The sequence below is a fragment of the Pan paniscus genome, chromosome 1, assembly GCF_029289425.2.
Source record: "Pan paniscus chromosome 1, NHGRI_mPanPan1-v2.0_pri, whole genome shotgun sequence".
NCBI lineage: Eukaryota > Metazoa > Chordata > Mammalia > Primates > Hominidae > Pan > Pan paniscus.
In genome coordinates, this window is record NC_073249.2 from 66,184,843 (window position 1) to 66,212,797 (window position 27,955).

The 27,955-nt window shown below is 35.7% G+C and overlaps 1 protein-coding gene across 8 annotated transcripts in view; it reads right to left on the reverse strand.

The window, feature by feature from the left end:
• The window catches only part of SMG7 (SMG7 nonsense mediated mRNA decay factor), an 82,305-nt gene that overhangs the window by 21,362 nt on the left and 32,988 nt on the right, over positions 1-27,955 (reverse strand). For 6 of the 8 annotated variants that reach the window (XM_003815612.6, XM_008968580.5, XM_003815611.6 and 3 more), the window contains 7 exons: positions 19,957-19,988; positions 16,843-16,960; positions 15,015-15,147; positions 6,073-6,244; positions 4,810-4,881; positions 3,804-3,954; positions 3,311-3,446 (listed from right to left, as the gene is read on the reverse strand). In XM_003815612.6, the coding sequence (XP_003815660.1) occupies positions 3,311-3,446; positions 3,804-3,954; positions 4,810-4,881; positions 6,073-6,244; positions 15,015-15,147; positions 16,843-16,960; positions 19,957-19,988 (814 nt within the window). The remainder of the gene's footprint in view (positions 1-3,310; positions 3,447-3,803; positions 3,955-4,809; positions 4,882-6,072; positions 6,245-15,014; positions 15,148-16,842; positions 16,961-19,956; positions 19,989-27,955) is intronic. The other 2 variants (XM_055110667.2, XM_055110677.2) reach the window with 1 other exon arrangement.

A 27,955-nucleotide genomic window follows, 5' to 3' on the forward strand; every position in this document is an offset into this window, starting at 1 on the left:
AACTTAATTCTTTAGAAATTGTTTTATACAAGATGTATACATATTAAAATATTAAGTTGGGACCAATGACTAGAAAGCAACAGACTCAAAAAATAATTTTTTGAACTCCCAGTACATAAAGCATGACTTCCCAGATTTGTCATAAAATTTACTCTTTCAAAGGCTTGATACATTAAAACTTATTTTATAAACAAGGCATAGCAAGTACATATTCTGGAACACAGGGTAAATGGCATACTGAAACAACATTAGGATGTATTATAGGTACTTCTACAAATTATCAACTGGTATTTTCCCCTCTTAGAGAAGTACATGCGTGATCATCAAATTTCATTTACCTTCTAATAACTGTGTTCACAGTGATCTGTTAACCAGCACTATAAACAACCACCCAGATGCTCTCAGTTGGTGTCTCAATGGAATTACCCTTCTACTTTAATATCTGCAATTGTTTTAGATTACCTGCAGGCAAAAATACTTTTCTAACAGAAGTTCCTAGTTTCATCCTACACTTTAGCCATAGCCAGTCTTCCTCTATGCCCAGGGGAAATTTTTGCAGAGAGCAGGGATTCATTATCACTAGCATTATGGTGGAAAACAGATAATCCTTACTTACAGTTCTACCAGCAGTGACAGGAGATCCTACCATGTCAGAAACTTACAGCTGTCTCTGCCCAGACTACTCTGAGATTTTTGTTTTTATTTACATAAAGAACCTGAAATAGCCATAGTAAGCTCTATGATTCTAAGAGGGAAGTCTTTTACATTATCATTGGAGAATACAATTCCATTCTACATGAACTCTTTCTATCACACTGTCAGTCTTCTTGCAATCTATTTCATTGTATATGTCTAGAATGATTAGCCCTTTTCCAAAGACATCAAGCATTAATCTTTCCTCAAAATTTCCTGAAATCCTGTCTCTTCTCTAGAATTTTCCCACAAAATTTCTCCTTCAGTTTCTACAACTAACCTTCTAAATCAGCTGGCGTTTATTCAAATAATACTGGCATAAAATGAGAATATGTAGTTGTATTTCTCAAAAAGCAGTTTCTTACAAGCACAATATGGTAATGTATTTCCTGTATCTATAAATCCGCTGGCATTAATTTTAGAAGGCAATATCCTACTGAAGAGGGTCACAGCCCATTAAAGAATTTTCTAGCGTATGCACATAAGTATTAATGAATATGAATACACCCTAGTACTAACAAATGATAATATAAGTTCATGAAGGTCCAGACTTTGTCATGTTATCCCCTATATCTCTAAAAGCCTAGAAAAGTGCATGGTACATAGCGGGTACTTAATAAACACTTAGTGAATGAACAACCTATCCATTCAGAAATAAGGTTGAAGTTATTCAGTTGTAATTTCCTAAAATTTAGATTATATTGTAGAGAGTCTTCCAAGGAATAAAGTCAGATTAGAACTGATAAGATTTTTGCTACTCAAACTTTCAACTAGAGTTGAGAAATATACTGAACTAAATACCATTAACAAACAGCCCACATTTAACTTACAGAAAATGTATTACATCTCAATTCCCAGATCCCAGGCCTTAAATCCCTTAGTGGACCTCAACTTGGTAAACATTTCTGCTTAGTAGCTAAAGGTTGTTAGAAACACTGAAGTATACATGTTGATGATACTAATTATCTACATATGCTTTAGAAATACTTTGGAAATTTTACTCCACTATGTTAAAATTTCACTCCAGCAATGTTCTAGTTCAACACTGGGTAAGCTTTCAAATAGATCTGCCTCATACTATGTTTTATGTTTAACTTTAGAGTGCTGGAATGATACTTCAAAGTATATTTTAGAAACTGCCCACCCACACTTACCAGAACTTCACATACAGAAATATATATGTGAAGAGAGTGTTAGTGTTTGAGGTTGAACCAAATGCAAAACTTACTAGGTTTTTAGACTAGAATAACTTAGTTAGTGAAGATCTCATTAAGGTAGGGACCACCCACCACCACCAATTTAGAGAGTATTTCACAGAACCAGAGCTGGAAGCAATCTCAAGAAGTTTTCTAGTCCAATCCCCTATTTAGTAGGACTGCACTTAAATAATCCAAGAAAGATGGCTGTCAATCTGACTGTTAAGCTCTCCAAAATGGAGAATCCACAACATCCCACGGTCAGCCCCCTATAGATTTCAACTTAAAATTTAAGATTTTAGTTTTGACTTCAGGAAGGATACAGGTATGTTCTTTTCAAATAATCCTTCACATGTCGGAATTCTTACTATGAAAACTATTTAGACTTGTTTGTTCTTTTCCAGGCTGAACAGCCTAGGACATGACAAAGTTAGCTGTTCCTTTCACACACCCAACCTTATAAATCATATGTCACAGGCTAAGTATATTTTAAAACAAAACAAAGTATTGCTATTTATAATTATCTATTATAATATCTTGCACATAGAAAGTATCAACCAAAAAACGATTACCTGTAAAAACTATTTCGCATTGACTATTTTTGGCTAAGTTACACCTTAACTGTCCAAGTTCTACAATCTCTTAAAATGCCTGACTTATAAAGAACTTACAGAAATACTATGAAGCAGTTATACACAATTACCCAAGTATATAGATACCTAGAAATAACCAAGAGATATAAAATGTTCTTTGAAATTGTCATTTACTGTTTAACACAGTGCCTAAAACAATGACCGATGAGTAGTCAAATATTTATTGAATACACGAACTGAAAAAAAGTTAATACTTTTGACTTTCTCCTTATTTTATGCATTATACATTTAAACTGCTAATATCTTAACATACTAATAAAAGATCATTTTCACATATATAAATAGAATGAAGGTTAATGTTATCTCTTCAAATTAGTAAAATATATCCCTGTTAAATGAAACTCTCATTCCTTTCATTCAAACTACCACAATCCTGATGAATGCAAGCACAATAAAAATAATGAACTTGGTTTGGAGAATGCCAATATCTATAAAGCAGGTAACATAATCATATCTAAGAATACACAAACCATCAAAAGTAGTAGTAGTTTCAAAACTGAGGAGTTATTTATTTTTTTCCACTTTGATAATTTTTGTCAAATGGCAACTACTCAAGTGAAAACACTGCTATATTATATTTGTTTATACAGACTGTACCTCAGTTTAAATTGAAGGGATGATAAATGCAAAGATTTCACATACTGCGAATATAATTTTTACCAATAGTTCACACAGTTAAGTAACTACAAAAACTGGGAGTCAGTTTCCTCCAAATGTTATGCTTCCTGATTTAGACAAGACAAAAATTCTCTATTTCTGAAATCTAACCTTAAACTGTTCTTCCAATTTCTCTCGAAGAGGGCTCAACTTTTCCAAGCTCTTACTCAGGTACACATGACCGTGGAATTTAATAAAGGCCTTGATGAAGTCAGAAACACCCCACTTGGTTTTTACCTCATCTCGGCTGAAATGAAAGAAAAAAATTCCATGAATCATAAGCAGCAAATTGGCTACAACTGTTTAAGGAGGCACTGGCTTGCTAAATACTTGATACACAAAAGAGCTGTATTTGACTGATTTTTCAACTGCAACACACTCAAGATGAGTCAGTATTAACAGCCTGTGTACTCTTTTACTGGGACTGAATCAGATATTGATTGGATGAAATTCAGTGACTATACACAAATTATGAAAAATCTATATGTTTAGAAATAAGAGAAGCATAGGCCGTTATTTTCTGTAAACCAAATTATGAGGAATTAAGGCTCCAGGTTACAAAGTCCTCTTGGAAAGAGAAAAACAAACAAACAAACAACCCTACCTTTCCAGTGCTTTAGAAAGTGCTTTTTGCAGATTAGTGGAGGCAGCTGGGAAAGGGAACTTCACAGCAATGCTTCTGCAGTAGTAGAAAATTGTGGTCAGATGGTCTCCTTTGGAAGAAGCTAAGATAGCCAACTGATTATAAGGCTGACCTACAGGAGAAAGTTAAGATTCTGGAGTAACCCCAAGAGTGACAAAGTCTTGCTATAAGAATACAAATGATCAGTGTTTAAATACTCAAACAATGGGGAGTATTTTTATAAGGTAAATATGACTGCCTCATTGCAAACCAGCGTAAGGTCCAACAGCACACTTCAGCGACAGTACACACTATCATATACAGGTTAAACAGTCAATATTAGGGTAGAGAGCAGCTTCAGAAAGGGCTAGATTGTAAATAATTTCAGTTTTGTAGGCCAAAGGTTCTCTATCACAACCACTCAACTCTGCCACTGTAGTGTGAAAGCAGCCATAAACAAATATGAAACAAGTAGTGTGGTCAGACTACCATCCCTGCTTTAGACTCTTTCTAGAATCTAAAGGAATTTCAACGTCTTAGTAAGAATGATTTAAATAATTAAATATCTGCTGTAATTTCTGTAACTCAAGAACTACTGCTAATGCCTAGTTTGGGGCCATTAAAAGATTATCTTTTAGGTAATAGATTGTTTTTCTGGGGGGAGGGGAATGGTGGTATCTAAAGAAATAATTATTCTATAAGCAATTAAGGAAGCCAGAGTTGTAGAAACAATATCAGATTACATTAAGAGATTCTATCTATATTGCTTTACTGACAATAATAAATAAAATAAATAATAAAAGTCATCTTACTTGTAAAAAAATTCATTTTAGTTTACATGGAATGTACAGTTAAATGGAAAAACATGACAATAACAAAACTCATTTATTGCTTTCATAAAACTTCAAAGGTCAGCCCTGAGTTATCTGCCACAATGTTATAAAGAACAAAGTGTCACGGTCAATCTCAGGTTGACAGGTCCACTCACCATTGGAGGGGACAAGCTGAGCTGCATGCCTATAGTAGGACTCTGCCTGGCTGGTCTGGTTTCTGTATCGAGCTAAGAAGAAGAAGAAAATTAGTTTTAAAAAACCCAAAAAACAAACAGTAGGGTAGTATTTCCAAAACAGCTATAGTTTTAAGTTCTAAAGATAATAAAGACATTAAAGTTAATTTAAAATTAAAGACAAAATACTTTAAAACAAATTAACTATAGGATTATGTGTGAAGTGTCCATCAGCCTTCCTTATTTGGGACATTCAGCATGTAACCAATTTTAAAGCTTACCTAGACCCCATTTTCAGGTCCTCCAGTGTCATGCATCACCAGCTCCCACTATGGACTATGCTGGTGACCTGGAGCCGGCCCACAAGAAGGGGTGAGTTATATGGCACTTAAAAACAAAACAAAACAAAATACACTATACAATATGATCTGAAAATTATGTATTTTTCAATATTTTATAAAGTGATTTTGAAAAATGTCTCATTCCTATCGCAATATTAAATATGTGTGTGCAAAGATTATATTTAAAGCAAAACAACCTAAACACAGTATCAATGAATCTCCCTGTCAAACTCACTGCTTACTCTGATGTGACCTCCTCATGGAACCGCTGACTTACAATATTAAGAAATCTAAAATTTCAAACTTAAAAGCAGTAATGTTCTCCATTCTTTGGTATTTGAGGACAAGCAAAACATAATCCTATAGTTAATTTGTTTTACAACCTTTCTAGGTCACCTTAAAGGAACGAACAAGAATAAATAAGTTATATAATATTCCCAGATAAAATGCAAATAATAGAAATACAAATTAAACTTTAAAAAGGAAGCAAAATTAAAAATCAACTTTTAGTCCATTGGTAAGAAAGAAAGAAGGCAATTTCGCTTCAGGAGTAATTTATAAACCTCATTTATTCCAAAAGAGTACATTTAATTTAGAAATTATGGCACCACTTTGAAAAATTAAGCTTTGATTATGTTTTTGCTGTTTATTATTTGCCTATATAAATTACATAAAGTTGGAATAAAATTTAAATCTTAATATGAAAGTTACTTTCTTCACGATGCTCTGCCAATCCCAAAAATATTGAGAAATTTTAAGTTCCTTAGAATACATTTTATAGTTTCTTCTTATGACAATCTAAACTGTGTGTGTATGCTCCGCTTAAAGGAAAACAGTTTCTTTCTATGACTATTCCAAAGAAAAGGAGGAACATATTAGCAATTCCTTCACAGCAAAGGCTCACCAATGTCTCCAAGGTGGACGAGGCAGTGCTGGCAGATATAGGAACAGGAGCTAGACTGTGGCTTCACTATGGCGCTGGTATGCGTCTGTTTATTGCTGATAATTCCCAATTGGGAAGACTTCACACGGCATGGTAAATCTACATTAAATACTGTACACAGTTCTTGTAATAACTAAAAGAAAAACAAACAAAATTTAGTAGTAAGTCACAAGTGCTCTAAAAGTAAAGTTTATAAACTGTAAGATGTGTACCTAGTACCACATACTGCTGAAATCTGAACAAAAACTGCATGAAAATTATATGGTAATCTTTCGGGCCTGGCACAGGGGCTCACGCCTATAATCCCAGCACTTTAGGAGGCCAAGGCGGGCGGATCACTTGAGGTCAGAAGTTTGAGACCAGCCTGGCCAACATGATGAAACCCCGTCTCTACTAAAAATACAAAAAAAATCAGCCGGGAGTGGTGGTGAGCACCTGTAGTCTCAGCTACAAGGGAGGCTGAGGCACAAGAATCGCTTGAACCCAGGAGGCGGAGGTTGCAGTGAGCCGAGATCACGCCACTGCACTCCAGCCTGGGTGAGAGAGCAAGACTGTCTCCAAAAAAAAAATATATATATATATATAATACGTTAATCTTTCATAGGATAACTAGTATCATTCATTATAAATCATACCTTTTGAATTCTCAAGTATTACAGCAGTCTAGGATGTGCATACAGCAGCATTTTAAAAAAAGATTATTTAACTGGATAGGATTTTCAGACACAATTTTCAGACACACTAAGCAAGCAAAGAAAGCTACTACTCTCAGAAACCCAAAAATTATTAAATATTGGTTACAAATTTGACTTAAATGTAAGCCAATGTATTTGTCAGACTTTAGGTATTTCTTGCAATTTATTTTCTTAAGCTATATGCCAATTCACATGTCTTTGCATATACAACGAATCTCACCGTAGTGTACACCTTTACTGTATCACCCATTCCTACCTCCTCTCTTCTCTGTTCTTAAAGTATGAGGGGCTCTTCTTCCTAGTCAGAGCTAACTCTTCTGCCTATGTGTGCCTATTGCTACATTCTTTTCTGGTTCCTGTCTGTCTCCCACCTCTCCATTCTTTCATCTACTGTCAACTTTTCATGCTTCTTTCCTATGGCCTACACACACCACGTCTCCCACAGAAAAAAACAAGAACAAAAAACAAAACAGAGCTAAAACACTCTCCTCTTGACTTTATAGCAACCTTTTAATGTCTCTCCTTCTTCTCAACCAAATGCCTTCAAAGGAGTCCACACTTTTCATATCTGTTTTCTCAATTTCTATTTACTCCTTAATCCATTATCATCTGGCTTCCACACAACCCCTCTCCCTCCCCTCACCCAACCATCCATTACCACTCTACTGAAACTACTATCAGACAATTGGTTACCTAATAGCCAAATATAATGGATATTTTTCAGACATCATCTTATTGGACCTCTTTGCTGCACTTAAAACATCTGATCTTATGGTTGATTACTGAGCTGTTCTAGTTCTCTGTCATCTCTCCAATCACTCCTTTCCAGTCTCCTTCATAGAAAGGCTTTTCTCCTCTCACTTTGCTTGCCAAGGGCTTATTTCTTGCCCCGCACACAGTTCTTCACATTGTGAAGAATATTTACTTCACAGTTATTCAAATATTTACTTACAAATATAGTCATTCAAATATTATTATATTCATCCAAGTATGTGCTAGTATATCAGACACCCAGTAAACAAGAAAGATACAAAGACAAGTAAGAAAACATGTTTCCTTCATGAGCTTGTAGCTAAATGGGCAAGTCAGGTACAAAAAGAGAAGTAGAGGGGAGAGAGGGAGAGGGAAAAGGGAAAGGAGAGAAGGACAGACAACATGACACACAATATAACCAACAGAATATTCTACATTTATAATGTAACTTATTTCCCTAGGTTATCTGATAAATTTGTCTCACTTTATCCTTGTGATAAACTAGTAGCAACACAGTATACATAGATATAAAGCTCAATTTTTTTCAGATGAGGATGTGAAGGCAGAAATAATCAAGCGACTGGACTAAGGTTATAGAATTAGAAATATTTTGATTCTATCACCACTCTTTCTAGCATGTACAGAATTCAAAATACAAAATAAGACACCCTAAGGGCTCAACTCAGAAGGATCTGAATCATGCCACCTTTTTCCTAAGATAAAAATCACCTCCATAACTAAATATAAATTCTGCGCACCCTTTCTCACTGGGCATGGAAATTATTTACTCCATCTTTACTTGTACATTTGTAATGGGCAAGAAATTCACTAACATAAAATTGGGTAAACAAGGCCAGGCATGGTAGCTCATGCCTGTAATCCCAACACTTTGGGAGGTCAAGGCGGAAGGATCACTTGAGGTCAGGAGTTCAAGACCAGCCTGGGCAGCAAAGCAAGAATCTGTCTCTACAAAATAAACAAATGAATGAATATAAAAATGAAAATAAAGTGAAACAAAAAATTAGCCACGTGTAGTGGCATGCAGTGCTATAGTCCCCATACTTTGGAAGGGTGAGGCGGGAGGCTCACTTAAGCCCCAGAGTTCCAGGCCGCAGTGAGCTATGATATACACTGCACTCCAGCCTGGGTGACAGAGAGAGACCCCGTCTTAAAAAATGAATAAATAAAATAAAATAAAATACAATGAATACATAAAAAAACAGGGTAAATAAGTTAATGTCCTGAACGGGATGGGTTAAGAAATAGAAAAAGCACAAGGCACAGGGCAGGAACAAAAAATATATATATATATAAATATATATATACCTACATATATATTATGAAAAAAACAAAAAAACAAAAGTGGATAACTAAGAAACATGAGAGGGTTAAAGAACTGACTTCAATAGGTAATGAAAAAACAGACTGGAAAACTAGGCAAGGCTGCACATCTAGCAAAAACAAAAAAGAAAGATCACAAAAAATAAATAAAATTATGGTTGGAACATCATGTAGAATGTCTTGTAATAAAATTTCTGCCTGAGCCCAAGAGTTTAAGTGGTGATATCAGACAGAAAAGCTCCTACTGGCTCAAAGATTCTGAGAAAGAGAGCTCTAGTTGGTTTAGAGGCAGTAACAAGATGGAACTAAAGAAGAGAAAAGGATGTTTCATAAATTGAACAAAACAATGTCCTACCTTCATATAGGTTGACCCTGATGTACACTACTTTGTAGTAGTTTCCTCAGTCTGATAAGAACTTAGTTACTTCATTTTACGGAAGTATTGACTGGGAGATATTCCTAAGGCTGTAGCTGAATATTAATGTCTCTAGTTCTTCCCAAATTATAATCATGGAACTATAAAACTGGAAAATGAACCTATAAGCATTTGTCAACTCTCTTTTTTACAATCAGAAAGCTAAGCACCACAGAGGTAGTGACTTGTCCAAATAGTCACAATTAGCCCTAGAGCAGTACTAGAACAGTTTCTGGGTTCCTATTTATCAATTTTTACACTATCTCTTGTCTCCTCAGCTCTTTATTCCATGCCAAGAATGAAAGATTGATTATGAAGGTATAGAACATTACCTTTTAAACTAATACAGAAACTCAGTGATTATACTTTCTTTTTGGTTCCTATTTTCTTAGAATAAAGGCTACCGTTCTGTTCTTTGATGTTTAAAAACAACCTACAGCAGAATGGTATGTCTTTACTTTGACCAGGAATTTGGTTCTGCTTTAAGCCCCATGCTTTAACTGGTTAACGAAATGGTAGCTAAGAAGTTAAAACTAAACCAGCCTGGGTAACATAGTGAGACTCCATTCTACAAAAAATTTAAAAAAGTAGCTGGTATGAGCCTGTAGTCCTAGGTATTTGGGAGGCTGAGGTGGGGAAGGATCACTTGAGCCAAGGAGTCTGAGGCTTCAGTGAGCTATGATTAAGCACTGTACTCAGCCAAAATGATAGAGTGAGCGCCTGTCTTTAAAAAAAAAAAAAAAAAAAACTAAAAAACTATCTTCACAGAAAATGTTACTGTGGATAACCAAGTACTAGTCTCTTCTCAATCCACTCTAATCAGGTTTCTATCCCCAACACTGCTGAAGTTACATTTCATCAATACAAAGACACCATAAATTATAAGATGAACCATCATCTTATATAATATTGAGAAAAAACCACAAGTTATATGGTCACTTGTCATCTGTTATAAACTTATCTCTATTTCAGATATGTTAAAATATGAAAAAAAAAGTTTCAGAAATGAAGAAATATGGTATTCATTAAGTTCACCAATGACTTTCATGTTGTCAAACCTAATTGGTCACTTTAAATCTTACTTTAATTCTCAGCAGCACTCAACGGGGCTGATGACTCCCTTCCTTATTCAGATGTTTTTCTCTTGGCTTCCAAGGCACCTTCTCTCTCTCATTTTCTTGATTGCAATGGTGGCTCCTCCTGTGCTAAATCTGTTACCATCTGACTAAGTCAGGGTTCTTCACTATAATCATAAAATTTTTATGATTTTATGATGTTTCCACTGGGCTCCAACCTTGTTTATTCAATTGCTTATTTCAAATCTCTACTTAGATGTCAAACAGGCATCTACTTTAACAGGGAAAAAGCTACTTTCCCCCTAGTGTTTCCCATCTCAGTAAATGGTACAACCATTCGACTAGCTGCTCACACTGATAACTGTATTTGCTTTGACTCCTCCTTTACTCTGATTCCAGAAATTCAATCCAATCCATCTAATCCAAGTATGGCCAATAGGAATTAATAGAGTTAACTTCCATAGCTGATCCCTTTATCCAGGGTTATCGTTTAAAAATGCAAATCTGATCATGTTCTTCCTTTGCTTACTTTCCAACTCCAATGACTTGCAACTCCTTCTTTTTTTTTTTTTTTTTTGAGACAAGGTCTCACTCTGTCACCCAGGCAGGTGGCGCAAATATGGCTCACTGCAACCTCAACCTCCTGGGCTCAAGTGATCCTCCTGCCTCAGCTTCCTAGAGTAGCTGGTACTACAGGTGTGCGCCACCGTGCCTGGTTGATTTTTAGATTCTTTGCAGAATAGGGTCTCACACCATGTTACCCAGGCTGGTCTCAAGTGATCCTCCCATCTCAGCTTCCCAAAGTGTCAGGATTACAGGAATGAGCCACCATGCCTGGCCTGCAACTACACTTAAAATTAAAATTCAAAACTCATCTTAGCTTATAAGGCCATATAACAATCTGGAATTTGTCTACTTTCTCAATCTGGTGCTAAATATGCACTGCATGTAATCAAGAAAGATTTGTGGAACATTATTGTTAGTAACACCATTATCCGTTTCATTATTGATTAAAGACAATATAAAAATGCAAGTGAGGCCAGGTGCAGTGGCTCACGCCTGTAATCCCAGCACTTAGGGGAGGCAGAGGTGGGTGGATCACCTGAGGTCAGAAGTTTGAGACCAGCCTGGCCAACATGGCGAAAGTCCATCTCTACTAAAAATACAAAAATTAGCTGGATGTGATGGTGCACACTGTCATCCCAGCTATTCAGGAGGCTGAGGCAGAAGAATCGCTTGAACCCAGGAGGCGGAGGTTGCAGTGAGCGCCACTGCACTCCAGTGGCAGAGATTGCGCCACTGCACTCCAGCCTCCAGCCTGGGCAACAGAGCAAGACTCTGTCTTAAAAAAAAAAAAAAAAAAAAAAAAGCAAGTGAAAAATTCTATTAATATTGTTAACTGATATCATAATGTGAAAATAAAGACATTTATTGATGCTTATTCTACAATTATAATTGCTCAATCACTGCCTGTGGAATGCAGTCGGGGAGAATCAATGCTTATTATAAAAAATTTTTAAAAAATTTCAGAGAGTATCCATATTTTCCCTTCAAAAAACAATTTTTGAGACATTTAAATGATTTTATTATTCCCTTGCTTATAAAATGTTTTTACAAATACCATACTCCCTCAATAAAAATGATGATTCTTTCTTTACTTCCTTACAGATCTGTTTTGATTTACCAATTTCTAGTTAAACCCTTGGGAATGTATCACATGTATGTCATGTAACGAAAAAAGATTAAGAATCATTTTTCAAGATGACAAACCAATCTGTATAATGGCTATTACAAAAATGTACTGCAGAAGGTAGATGCCTTCCCCCTCCCCGCAACAGAGCCAGCTGCACCACCTCCTTCCTACTCCCCCCTACTTTAGTCATGTTCCCAGTTCTAGCTTCTATTCATGGGGGAAGGAAACAAGATTTGAATCAGAAACAAAACTAAGGTTTTAAAACTGAATTATGCTTCAAAAATGGAAAGCAACCAGAATGTTATAGAATCTGTCCAAGAAATGATGGGAATCTGGGAATCCAACAGAGCATAGTTGAAAGCAGTGATTGAAAAAAAAGTTACCATTTTCATTAATATCCCACTGAACTGAGACTACTCAATTAACATGTAGAATCAAATTATATATATATAATTTTATATGATTTTCACTTAACAACAAAACAATCTTTTCATAAAGATTGTTATAAAATCTTGATAAATATCAACCTGTAATCGTTTTGTGTTTCCATTCTACAGTTATGCCATAATTTAACTATTATTCTCTTGTAGAACATTGGTGTTGTTTCCAAATGTTAAGATTTGAATTATAGTATCTATTTGTTTCCTTAAATGTGATTATTTCCCTCATTATTAAATATGCACTGATCTATGGACAAAGGAAAAGGTATTGCAAAAAAAAAAAAATCCTGGTAACTTCTGTACTTCAAACAACTCTAAATAAAATGAAAGGACAACAGAAGAAACTAGTGAAAAATGTTATAAATGATGACCTTTTGGGAAAACGACAAAATGGTGTCAACAGTATTTCAACTTTCACTTTAAACTTTCTAATGATTTCAATTTGAACAACTGGTCCTCAGGAAATAATACAGTATTAGAGAAAATGCTTTATACACAAAAATGCTAAACTGTTAACAAGGAAAAGCTTACATTATGTTTATAAAACAGATACAAAAATGGATATATAGTGTGGTCTTAAATATGCAAAAAAGTATAGAAACTCAAGAAGAGTATATATTAAAGTGGTAATTTATCCAGAATGGGAGGATTAATGAACTTTTTGGGACTTTGTATAATTCACAAATTTCTTGAAATTGGTATGCATTATTTTTACAATCAGAAAAGAAAACAAATATACTTACTAATGTATCCATCTTTTCATTTAGTCTAGATATTTCTTTGAAGGTAAAGATTCTGTCTAATTTACCTCCATATCCTCAGCATCTAGTATCGTGCCTTACAAATAGTAGCCTTTTGACAGCTACTTGTAAAATGAATTAATCTTTAACATCTGCTTTAAGGACCAATCCCTCTCTCGAGAAGCATTCCCCAAAAAGTATCAACTTTTTGGTTGCTGCTAAAAGTTGGCACAAATTTTAAAATAAATTTTGAGACTAAGAACCATACTTGAGTTCTTTCAAAAATGAACTCTGATGAATGTTTTAGTCTAAGTAAAACATAAATAATCTCAGAAATGACAGTTATCTGAATTGTTCCAACACAGGGATTCTTTTTTTTGAGACAGGTCTTGCTCTGTTGCTCTGGCTGGAGTACAGTGGCACAATCACGGTTCACTGCAGCCTCAAACTCCTGGGCTCAAGTGATCCTCCTGCCTCAGCCTCCAGAGTAGCTGGGATTACAGGCAGGTAGCACCACAACCTGCTTGAATTCCTGGGCTCAAGTGATCCTCCCACCTTGGCTTCCCAAAGTGTTGTGATTACAGGCCTGAGCCACTGCACCCAGCAGAGATTCTTTTCTCTTCATTCAAAGAAATGATAAAATCAAAATGAAGCCAAAATATAGGCAGCAATAGTCAGGCAGTACTATATAGTAAGAACTGGCCAAACATTTCTTTCAGTGCAAGATTCTCAAAACCCTGTCTTAACATTCATTATAAGATACTAATTTATATACAAAAATTTTGTTAATTACAAATGCTATTACAAATGGATGACATGGTAATTTTCTAACAGATTCTGCTTAAAGAAAATTCCATGGTCAAAAATAAGATTTATTTATTCTCTTACCTTGCCTGATTTAGAAGTTCTATCAGGACATGACTAAGGAAAAAGAAAATCTCTGGGGACAATGAATAATAGCTTATTATTCAAACAGAGGAAAAGCTACTCTACTTCTTAGTTTAATAACATCTCAAAATCCAGATAAATTCCATTGTATAAATAATACTATGAAAACTCACTTGATATTACAAATTTTGACTATTTCTTATCTGGTACAACATAGCTATTATTTTAATGACTATAGCTATATCCATAAATTCACATTTCCTCTAATACCACTTGTAACTGACTACTTCCACTGTTTCACTAAGGCTTTGTGCTCAATTATCCCTTTTATATTCATACAGTTAAACTTCCAACCTTTAAGCTAAACAACAACCCTTTTAAAAGCACAGCGTTTTTTTTTTTAAAGGTCTTATGGACATTTGCATTAAGATTATAGGCTGGGCACAGTGGCTCAGGTATGCAATCCCAGCACTTTGGTAGGCTGAGGTGGGCGGATCACTTGAGCCCAGGAATTCAAGACTAGCATGGGCAACATAGCGAGACTCCATCTCTACAAAAAATACAAAAATTAGTCAGGCGTGTTGGCATGCACCTTAGTCCCAGCTACTGGGGAAGGCTGAGGTGAGAGGATCACTTCAGTCAGGGAGGCTGAGGCTGCAGGAAGCCATGACGGCACCACTACACTCCAGCCTGGGGTGACAAAGTCAGACTCTGTCTCCAAAAAAGAAAAGATTATAGGTGATCAATCCCTGGATGGCCCACATAGTAGTTACAAGAATTGTTTACATACATTAAGATGTGTACAAAGAGCAGAATATTTACCACTAATAGTAAGAAAACTGGTATACAATGCAGAACTCACCTGAGTATAGAAGCCACTAGCTGCCTCTAGGAACAGAGAAAGGTTTGCCTGAACTTCACTCCGATTCGGATTTGCTCGATTCTTTGCCTGGCCTTGTAGTGTTGTGATCTGATTCTTAAAGGCGTGATTCCAGCTGAAAACAAAATGTAATTCTATTTGGTATAGCAGTGACTCACTGGGCAGACACTGGTCCCCCTGAGAACAAGAAAGAACTGTCTGTTATAATTATACCACACTAGACAGTAAACCTGCATTAAAGTTATTCATTTATTTAAATAACTTTATGCTTCTCTTTGAACAAGACTAGACATGCAGTAGAATCCAACTGACCTTAGTAAACACTTACCAAATGTTCGAATAATCAGATTGTGGCTTCAGCTATTAATCTTTTAGAACTACTAGAGTTTATTTAGGAATCCAGGTAGAAATTCAGAACAATGGTGGCAAGATCAAAGTAAAAATAACGTATTAACAAATTTCTACATATAGTGCCAAATGTGATGGACTATACCCTAACAAGTGACATGTATATGGGGGCAGGGATTTTGTAAATAGTAAGCCATATCTCTTACTTCCCCAAAAGTTATTTCCCAGAGCATTCAGTTTCACTGCTATTTAATAGTTTTGTTTATTTCTCTTGTGATTGAAATATAAGCCACATTTCAAATTTGGCTATTTACAATAAGAAACAATATAATGCTGAAATATGGCATACCAAAATCCTGTTATAAAATGCTTTTCTTTAATCTAGTTATATATGGAATCAGTTTAAGTCCAGTTATGATGAATACAGTCACTCTCTCACCTGGAAACCACAGTAGGGAATAAAAAACTAGAACAAAGGGAAGATATTACTGGCCTGATTAAAGGAAGCAAACACAGATAAGAGGTTTACAACCTACCTGGAAAGCATGGAAGTACCTAATTCTATATCAACATCAGCTTCTGAGGCTCTAGAGCACTAGGCTTTTTAATGACTTAGGAGGACAATCACTTCCCTCAGCATTTCTGATGACATCTTATCCTTGACTCTAACATCACAGGATAAGGATTTTGATGGTCGTAATTTAGCTGTATTACTAGACTTCCTAAAAATATAAAGTATCTAAGGCAGATGTAAATGATAGAAAAAACTAATCTTCACCAAAACTTAGGGTAACGGACATTAGTAGACAAAGTACTCTTAATTGATTTTTAAATTTCTATCAGGCTAATGTCCCTGTTCCAATTTATAAGGCAAAGCCTTCCACAAAAGACAATTACTCACTTGGGAATCTGGTTATCTGCCATTTTGCCCCTTATAGAAAGAAGAAGCGGAAAAGTCTAAATACACAAAATCTTTCATTTTATTGGGGGTGGGGGAGGAAATACTACCAACTTATTTAATTAAAAGAAGGAACTTTCCTTACAATGCAAATACATTTTCCTGACAGAGAAATTATAGAATCAGGTTTAACAAAGAAAGATTTTTCTAAAGCCTATTCTTGTATTTTTTTTTTTTAATCGCGGCTTAATTATAAGACTGACCACAGACAATCCAAACACTCTTAGTATTTGAAATAGATATATTTGTTTTTTTTTGACAGGCCCTAAAAGAGCTGCCGTAATGACCTTAATAGAATTCAACTCTAAACATTTCTCTTCTTACCTCCAAAGGCTGTATTTGAAATAATACCAATGGCCAAATATCACAAATACTAGAATTACTTTCCATTGAAAAAGTTTATTCTGCAACAGGTTGAAAAATAAATAACGAACCAAACTGTTTTAAAGTCTCGGTGAAATTCTTGATCTTACAGGGACTTCCCAAATGATAGGTAATACTTACAGATCCTGTTCTACTTTCTTGTCTAAAGCGTATTCCAAATCGGTAACTAGCATTTTCTGGTACAGGTCCTGCAGAGCCTGCCTGGATGTCCAGACTTCAGCTGGACCCAGCTTAGAATCTGAGTAACAAAAACAAAAACATAACAGTAGATAGATAAACCCCAGCAGTTAAAACCATTATACCACACCAGTGACTCCTTCCTGCTCTATCCCCAAGGCAAAACCTGCTCTAAATATATTACATAGAATGCTGCAGAAGTTTTATACTACTATATTTCAAATGACTTTCACCTTTTGACTAATGACTAAGTCTGGTTTACAATGCTTCTGTTTTTAGTTTTGAAATAACATCATGAAATGAAAAGGGCTAAAAAAAAAAAAAAAAAAAAGAATGGTTTGCCCTTTGCTTTTTGTTTGTATTTCTGCCTTTTTGTATTTCTGCCTTTTCATATAACAGGAAACTATATGCCTTACAGTAAGCCAACCCATTTGAAATAACAGACTGTCAAGTTGGTCTGTTTACTCTCATACTGTATCTCTTTTTCCAAAGCAACTTTTTCTTTTTTGTCTCTGTAAGGGAGTCTCTGTAAGGGCTCCCACAAATGTCCTTACAGAATTCTCACATCAGCTGATTATCCAGCAGTTGCTTTGGTATTCTGCCGTTACTCCTCTCTCAATGTATTGACCGAATAAGCCATGACAGTATTATTTTAATGAGTGGTAGACTGTTTCCTAAGATACTTTTGTGAGCAATCCACATTAGTCATTTAATGTAAACGAAGACTTAGAAGACTAGGATTAAATTGCTAAAGAGGTCAGATGAGAGACTGGGTGTAGAATGTAATCAGAAAGTCAGGCTATGACTACACATAATACAAAATTGGGGCCATGCTGTCTGCCAGAGTCATGCAAGGCACATTAACCTTTGCAATCACTGGGATTATGATTGCAATAACTGACAGTAAGCTCCCTCAGTAGGTGAACTTAATAATGGGCTTTTCAATTATATATTTCCCATAACTAGCTGGGCTACTTCGTTTTGCTACTACACAGTGGAATAATCATCACTCTTCTTTAGGTTTGCTATTAGCATCTATAGCCACCACAATCCTATTTTGCAAAGAGAATCTCCTGGATTTGAGTTAATGCTCCTAAGAGTTTACAGGCTAGTAAGAATAGAGTTTACTATCAGCTCCTCATCCCTAGTTAAATTGTTAATCACTAACTAATAGATTTAGTCAACCCTGCTTTAATTCACTTATGGCAAGAAAAAGAAGTGTAAAAGATTACTAATTCTCATCTATCAAGACCATCATTCAAATGAGCAGACATTATCTTAGTTAAAGTTTCTGGGCAGCCAAAGGTCCCCTATAAAGGTCAAACCCTAAGACTATTTACTAAGGTTGTTCAATGTCTAAGAAAAGGTAAATGGTACAGATAGCTTGATATTGCTCCATGTTCTGTTTTCATCACACAATAGATTATGTTTTCAATGCCAATTCAAGAGCATAATACAGTAACTCAGAGCAGACACTGATATACACAATATAGATGATGACAAATCTGTTAATAATGGAAAGAACTGAGTAGTACCTTTTACTGAGTAAATATACAAGCTATTCACCCCCCAACACACTTTTCCTTGAACAAGATGACACGAGATTATCCATGAACTCTTAGGACATTAGCCTAAGTGACTCTAGAGCTGACAAAAAGATATTTTAATAGTCCTTTTCCTCTTTGCAAATCTTGGCAGGTATGCTGTTTAATTCTTTTTTTTTTTTTTGTGAATTTCACTGCAGAACTAAATTATTCAGAAATTAGAATAAGATTCACTAGTACATATCCCTCTTATTACATTTTAGGATGGCATATGCTGTTACGGAGGGCATACTGACCAGTATACGGTGATTACAACATATTTCCTAATTTCGTATTTAAATCATTTACTCTTTTTTTTTTTGAGACGGAGTCTTTTTCTGTCGCCCAGGCTGGAGTGCAGGGGTTTGATCTCTGCTCACTGCAACCTCCACCTCCCCAGTTAAAGTGACTCTCCTGCCTCAGCCTCCAGAGTAGCTGGGATTGCAGGTGCATGCCACCACGCCCAGCTAATTTTTGTATTTTTAATACAGACGGGGTTTCACTATGTTGGCCAGACTGGTCTCGAACTCTTGGCCTCAGGTGATCCACTCACCTGGGCTTCCAAAAGTGCTGGGATTACAGGCGTGAGCCACCGCACCATGCCTCATTTACTCCTTTCAATGGCTAAGCCTGGCAGTTATTCTTCCAAAAGACCTCAGCCATTATTTAAAGCAACAAAGATGGCCAGGCGCAGTGGCTCACGCCTATAATCCCAGCACTTTGGGAGGCTGAGGCAGGAGGATCATGAAGTCAGGAGTTCGAGACCAGCCTGACCAACATGGTGAATCCCCATCTCTACCAAAAATACAAAAATTAGTCAGATGTAATGGCGTGTGCCTATAATCACACCTACTCAGGAGGCTGAGGCAGGAGAATCGCTTGAACTAGGGAGGCGGAGGTTACAGTGAGCCGAGATCACGCCACTGCATTCCAGCCTAGGTGACAGAGTGAGACTCCATCTCAAAAAAAAAAAGTAACAAAGATATGGGAGAAAAGAAAGGCAGCAAGGTAGCTCACTCAATTTCAAGGACTTCTAATAGAATTTTTCTATACATATTTTTTCTGAAGGTTTACCTACTAAAGTTTGGTTAATTATTAATAGAAAAAAAAATTTCCCAGAAAGATATTAGCCTAACACTGTAAGATATTTTGGTTTATATGGGGTATGTTATTTTTTCTGTATGTCTTAAATCATTAATAAAAAGTTTCATAAAAATTAAGTGATTATATAAACTAAATTAGGTAACATTCAATTCAGTATACCATATATTAATATTACATGCAATTCCCAACAGTTATTTAAGCAAGAATTCAAACTACATAAACAATAAATATTTAAAGCAGATAGTAAATGATCATCCCTTTTGGCAACTAAGATGGGATTTAGTGCTGTGCGTAATATAAGAAAGAGGCTATCCTTCCATTAATTTAATATATAAAATATGTTGTGAAAAAGAAATAAGCCAGCCAATACCTGTCATGTCAGCCTTCAGGACTTCTGCCTGCCTAGATAGAAAAAAAAAAACAAAAAAGAGTATCAGTTAGAAACAAATGAGGCCTAACTAACATATAAATAACACTAAAAGTTAGGTGAAATCATATACTACGATAAGGATATACAGCAGCTATATTTGTGGCACTGCAAACAGCATCCCTACTTTAACATCAGGGTAGCACAAGGTCTTGGCAAATTAATGCCAATACTTAAAAGTTTAAGGACCACTTAAAAGTTAAGTGACCTCTTCTGCTAAGTAGAGTCCACTTTCTTGCTGTTTTCCTCCACATGTGATTTACTTAAGGTAATATTAAATGATATTAACTTTTTAAAAATTCTCTCAATGCTGCCAAAAAATCCTACTATGTTTCTCAATTCACTAGTCACCATAACTATTTCAAATTTCCCCTCTTCTCAAGCTACTGATTCCTATGCCCCTTCCTCACCTCCAAATGACAGTTCCATACCTCAGGGAAAACAATTCCCACTTACTAAATATGTACTACATTTATACAGCTTGCTTCTTACTTTCTCTTGTTAAAACACTAGAGCTATTGCACCTCTTATTTAATATTTAAGAACAATAATTCCACTTAGGTATGTTCTTGCTAACCCTTCTTAAGGACTGTTCCTTTGATTTACCCCTTCCCTTGCACCAATTTTGAGACTTCCCTCACTTCATTTGGATCTTTCCTTCTCTTCAGCATTTTAACATGTCCAAGTATCTCACACATTTTAAAAATCTTCTGCCCCATGTTCCCCTCTAGCTGCTGCCTCTTTTTTCCCCTCTCAAATTCATCAAGAATTGCCTGTGTTCAAGAGGTCCAAAACTGAACTCAAGACCCATTCCCATCCCCTATCTCTAGTTCTCTTTCTAATGTTGTTTCATCTTAGCAAATGCATCATAGCTTTCCAATTGTGGAAGGAAGAAACCTGGAAGTCCTCCATGACAACTTTCTCCCAAACCCCTAACATCTATCAACTCCAAAAAATGTTATCTACTAACTATATCTTGAATCTGTTGATTTCTCTTTATTTCTTCTTCAGCCACTCTCATTCAAGAACCATCCCTTGGCTTTCTTTCCTCCACTTCATTCTTGCCCCATTTCATTCTGTTCTCCCAACAGCTGTCAGAGGAATCTTTTAAAAATGCAAATCTGATCTATCAATTGTCCCTTTAAAACACTTTAATGACTTCCCACTACTCTGAGGGTAAAGAACAAAATCTAAACTGTCCTACAACATTCGACAGTCTCTGAACTCTACTTCCACTACTCTTCACTCCTTGATCTCCGGGCTCATTTCTGGACTTCTGGACTGGACTTCTAGTTTCTCCAGTATACCCTGCTTCTTTCACACTAGGGGTCTTTCTAAAAGACTCTGCTAGCAACACCTCTTCCCCCTTCGTCTGCTTAATTACCACTCATCTTTTATCTCAGTCAGAACATTACTGCTTCAGAAAGCCCCACCTGAACTCCATCTAGATTAAGGATAATCCTATTTTATGCTCTCACAGCACTTCTAGTTTTTCTTCATATTACATATTACAGATTTTAAGAATGCTCATCACAACTCCTTGTCTACTAGCACAGCACCTTGCACACAACAGACACTCAATATTTTTAATGAGAGGAAAAGTATAAATCAGACTCATACTCTATTTAAGAAGGTAGGTATATAAACTTAAGAGAGATTTTTTTTTTTTTTTGAGAGAGACTGGGCCTTGCTATGTTGCCCAGGATGGTCTTCAACTCCTGGGCTCAAGAGATCCTCCTGCCTCAGCCTGCAAAGTAGCTGGGATTACAGGCGCATGCCACCATGCCAGGCTGAGATTTCCATTTTTATTTTTTTCTTGAGACGGAGTCTCGCTCTGTTGCCCAGGCTGGAGTGCAGCAGCACGATCTCGGCTCACTGCAAGCTCCGCCTCCCAGGTTCACGCCATTCTCCTGCCTCAGCCTCCCAAGTAGCTGGGACTACAGGCGCCCGCACTTTTAGCATGAAAGCTAGAGAATATTAAGGTTTTGAAATTTTTACTGTAAATATTGTTTTATATAATTTATTAAGTATTTAATGTCAATTGTATTAGGATGAAAAAGTAATCGTGGTTTTTGCCATTTTTTAACATAGCAAAAACCATGATTACTTTTGCGCCAACCTAATAAATTTGTTTCATTAAAATGTAAAGCAAATCCTTTCATTCTCTTAGCCTTTAAAAGATATTTACATCTTTTTAAAAATTAAGCTTTCAAACAACAGAATCTCAATGTAGTGCTAAGGAGGTAACCATAAGCCCTATAAGAACTAGCAACATAAATGAAGAATACTAAACAAATAGCCACACTTAGTCGTAAAATGTAACATCATATCAAATTCCATTATCCATATAGCCTGACTTCACTCTTCACTTCAGGTGTTAACTTTTGCCATTAAAAAAAAAAATACACATTTGCAAAGCTGTTGGCTTATGCCTTTAAAACCTAAGTTTATACAATTTAATAAAGCATACCATGTACCCTATCCTACCAATGTCACAAATGTTGCTCCTCCCCTGAAAAATCCTATTGGAGAGTACTAATTTATAAACCTTATAGTGAGAAAGCTAGGGTTAATTATGTACCTTTACTAGATTCAATGAATGACCTTTCATTTTGTCCTTGAGTTGCGAAATTACAAAGGATATACTTTACTATGCTTCCCTATGTTAGCTAAAAATTTATACTCAAGTATGTTCAGGATCTATACTGCATCTAAAGGTTGTTTTCTCATTCCAAACATGATTTGTTTTGTAAAGATGAACAAGTAACATTTCAGTATGCTAACATCCACCTAATGATGTTACCAACTTCCAGTCAAAGATTATATGGGGTATATAATAGAAATGTAATTTACAAACAATCTGCTTTTCTTATAAGCTGTCAGGTGATGAACTATAGTTCTTGCAGACTCTGGAGCAGGCTTCCATTGATAAACACAGATCCAAAATTTTACTCTGTTATTTTTACCATGCTATAATCTGTCCAAGAAAAACCGTAAAACTAAAAAGTCAAGCACTAATAGAAATATAAAAATGTCACAAAAACTGACATAAAAGTTAAAATGTTTTGAAATTCCAGCTTTGATTCCTCAGTATAACAAGGGTAGAGGCACTCATTTCTGGGCAGTTCTTTCCTAGGTTCTGAAAGAAGCACAAGTTAATTACTTTTATTAGCTTTCTAATAATGACAATTATTAGCTTTCTTTTTAAAAGTAACCTTGCTAAATTGAATTGATAAAGACAGCTAAATGGAAAATATAACAACCCTATGGGATAGCTATACTTATTCCTGTTTTATAAATGGAAAAACTGAAGCTCCGAGATGTAAAATAATTCTTCCAGTCACAAAGCAGTCAGGTACAATTAGGTACAAATTTTGTTCTTAAATGACTCCACAAAGTCCAAGTCATTTCTATTTCTTTCAAAGTAGAATAACAAAATTACATGACATAAAAAGCTAATGTTGGCTTATCTAGAAACATTCACATTTAAGTCAGTTAGCCTAAATTAAAAGATCTGTTCATAAAGGAAATAGATTATATCTGAAATTTTTATCAAAAGGACCACAAGAAATAAATTTCATACTCGAATGCTATGGTCGGCTTGTGGATGAAATTCCCTTTCATCCTGGATCTATTTTTGTGAAGACAGTTTTATTGGAACACAGCCACACACATTCATTTACATGTTGTCTGTGGCTGTTTTCAGCTACCAAGGCAGAGTTGAGACAACAACCACATGGCCCACCAACCCTAAAATATTTACTATCTGATCCTTTAACAGAAAAAGTTTGCCATCTCCTGCTCTAAGGAATATCTGACGAAAAGAACAAGAAGTAAAACTTCTTTAAGTTCCCAAACCAAATTATGGTTATAAGGAATCATCAACAATAGTGTCTGCAGAGTAAAAGTCTGTTTTTATTAGTTAATATCTTGATCTTGTCACAAAGTGGACTATCTTAAAAAATACAGTCTCATATAATTAGAAACAGTACTTGCAGGCCATGCTATGTTTTTGATAAAATCTAGTGGCAAACTCTTTAAAACAGAGTTTGGCTTATATACTATTATCCACTAACTTTTTTTTCTGTATCCCCAAAATATCCATTTAGACAGGTGGGAGGGTTAAGCTAAGAGTTACTGCCTCACAAGAAGAGGAATCTCTATCTTCCCACCCCTAAGCAACTATTAGCTTTCTTTTTAAAAAACAGTGTACAATATATGAGACATCAAATCAATGGATATGTAACCTTATATAAATGTTTTAATAGATTAGCACAAAATTGGCTATATCATTATTTTACTTTATAAAGAAAAAAATAGGCCAGGCATGGTGGCTCACACCTGTAATCACAGTACTTTGGGAGGCTGAGGCAGGAGGATCACTGGAGCCAGGAGTTCAAGACCAGCCTGGACACCAGAGGAAGACTTCATCTCTACAAAAAATAAAAAATTAGCTGGCGTGGTGGTGTGCACTTGTAGTCCCAGTGACTCAAGAGCCTGAGGTGGGAGGACTGCTTGAGCCTAGGAGTTCTGAAGCTGCAGTGAACCGTGTTTGTGCTACTGCATTCCAACCTGGGCAATGGAGTGAGACTTTGTCTCCAAAGAAGAAGAAGAAAAAAATACTATACCTCAATTGTTCTATGGTTTTGTTATAAAAACCATCAATGAATTAACATTGAAGTTTACAGCCAATGCTCATACAGAGAGGCAAGAATTTTAAAATGTTTTCTCTTGGTAGAGGGTATGGCAACATGAATTCCTTTTAATTCTTTAAGCTGAAGGAATTAATGAAAATAATGAATGAACCAAGAATAAAATCACCATGCTTTCAATAACAAAATAACACTATTAAACATAGCTATCGAAATATATTGTCTTAGTTATTAAATAATAGGAAAAATTAAGCAATTCTATCAAGCAATAAAAAAAGAAAAAGTCATTAAAAGGCTGAATAAAATATGGAACATTCAGTGACAGCCAACTATGTTGAAAGCTAATAAACTGAAACAATAAATACTCATGGAATAATCAACATCTATAAATACATTTAATGCATTCTAAACACTCAGTACTATATACTATACTACAGGTACTATAGAAGAGGTAGTATAGGTACTAGGTACATTAGAATATATATAGATACTATAGTGCCTATAGGTACAGCTAACACTATATGTAGCGTTTACTATTGCCATTGTTCTAAGAGCTTTACATAAATTATTTACTTCACACTAAGTACTGTTATTGTTCTCACTTTATAGTTCAAGAAACCCAAGGAGACAGAAGTTAAGTAGTATCGTTAGTTAAGGTCATAGTAAGTAGCAGAAGTAGCATAATCAATATGGCTCCAGAGTATAACTCCTAACCATTATTTTATGATATTATATAATAGTTCCTCTCTTACACAAGAGTATAAGAAAAAAAAATTGAAATGTTTGATAGTAACAACCCATAGAACTGGGGCTTTCAATACTTAAGCATTTTATGGTAATTTTTCAAATAATGTTACTAGAGGAAAATACTAAAATTTGGGTTATCTTCTTTAACAAATATCTTGATTATATATATAGCACTTATGTAACAATGCTAGGTAACAAATACAGGATAATCTCTTTTAAGTATGTATAGCCTAACGGCTGGGCACAGTGGCTCACGCCTGTAATCCCAACACTTTGGGAGGCTGAGGTGGGCAGACCACCTGAGGTCATGAGTTCAAGACCAGCCTAGCCAACATAGCGAAGCCTCGTCTCTACTAAAAATACAAAAATTAGCCTGGCGTGGTGGCATGTACCTGTAGTCCCAGCTACTCTGGAGGCTGAGGCAGGAGAATCACTTGAACCTGGGGGGCGTAGGTTGCAGTGAGCCAAGATCACGCCACTGCACTCCAGCCTAGGCGACACAGTGAGACTCCGTCTCCAAAAAAAAAAAAAAAAAAAAAGAATATATAGTCTAAGATTTATGGTTTAAAAATGTAAGATATTTCCAAATCAGGGCACATAAAATGGGAGATTCCTTCTGCCTGAACTCCCAATCCCCTTTGAGCAGAATTCAGGAATATAACTCAACGTCTTCTAAACTCACAGCTGCTAAGGAAAAGTGAATCACTCTCTTTTATTTTGGGAGAACACGCTGGGAGTTTTTTCGTGTTTTTTTTTTTTTTTTAAGAAATTTAACCAAAAGCCACAAGTTAATTTGTTGTTCACTTGTTTCATAGAGTTCTAAGGAATACTTGGGATAATAACAGCATTTCTCAACCATAACCATAAACACAATAATCTAATCATAATTATTTATGCTGAATAATTGGCCAGACATAAAGTAAGCATGCACTTAATGTGCACATGCGTATACACCCACACACACATCAAGTCTCGCAATATTAATCAGAGAAAAATAAATCATATTGCTCTACTGTTGAATTTCATTTGGAAAAGAAAATCTAGAGAAGATGCTGCTCCTAAAGGAGCTTTTCTTGCACACGTTAATAAAAATACTAATTTGCTTTCTCTTTACAGCACTTTAGGGCTCATGAAGGATTTTCAAATCTCCCAACACTACAATACTCTATACCACAACATTTGCTCCATAATTTATATTCTTTAAAAATGTGTACCTAGTTTTATTAAGGACCAACACTGGTCTGAGAATTTCAAAGGATGAGAAGGAGTTATTCTTCCAAGCAGAAGAAATAACAGAACAATAAAAAGCAAAGCTAAGCTAGTGAGTGAGCATCAAATGCAAGGCAGAAAGCCACAGATAATGAAGCTGAAGAATCCAGACAAAACAAATTGTGAGAGGCCTTGCATGACTTGCATGACATGCCTTGGAGTTCAGATTCTGTCCTTCAATAGGAAACCAGTGCTGAATTTAAAGCAAGAGCATAGCATTGTTAGATTTACATTTTAGAAAGATTACTATAGATATAAGACTGAAGTAAGGAAGTGGTAATACAGATGAACGGAAAAACCCAGACTCAAGAAATACCTGGTAAGTTAAGCCAAAAGAAAGGAAGATAAAGCAGAGGAAAGAGTCTGTCACTCCCAGATTGTTAGTTTGGCCAGCTGGGTATATGAGAAGGTAAAGAATGCAAAAAAGATAGTGTTCAGGGCTACACCCATAACAGCTACAATAATGCCTTGACCGTAGCAGCTGTTCACTAAAAATGCGTTCAATTTGTTGAATTAATGAATGCGTAAGCAGGCATTCAGAGATAAGTATCAAGCACAGGGGAGACTTGAGACTAGGGATACAGCACTGACGTGATCAGTACATTGATGGCAGTTAAAACCATGAGAGTAAATGTAACTGCCCACAAACTCAGAAGGGTGGAGCTAGTTCTCTGTTTTCATTTTTAAAGGGTAGATGAAAGACACTCCATGAAGGACACCAAGAAGAAATTGGTGAATAGTATGACAGCAAGGGAAGAGTGGAGTATAGAAAATAAGAGAACAAAAAGGAAGAGTAGTCATCAATATCACAGGCAGCAGAAAAGTACTATGAGATAAATAAGGACTGAAAAGTGTGTCAGATTTGGTGAAATAAGGGTCAATGATAGCCTTGCCAGAGAAAAGATTATATCAGGATGCAGGAGGTTGAGGAACAAATAAGAGGGAGAAGTTTACGTCAACTCTTAGGATGCTGGGCTGTGTAAAGAGACAGAGATGGAGGCCACGGCTAAACAGAAGTTTCTTCTTTTTTTTTTTTTCTTCTCCCAATGGGAGACACTTGAGAGTGTTTAGAATAAAGGAAAGAAGGTGGAAGAAATGAATAGGTTGAAGAAGGAGAAATATAAAATATAAAAAATAAAAAATAGAAAATAAAACTGACAGCACTGTTCTGGAAGAGATAGAAGGAAATAAGAATGGTATTATTAAGACAGGAAGAGGACTGGCCTTGAAAAAGAGTCAGAATAAAATTGGAGGTTGGTAAGGTTAAATAGAAA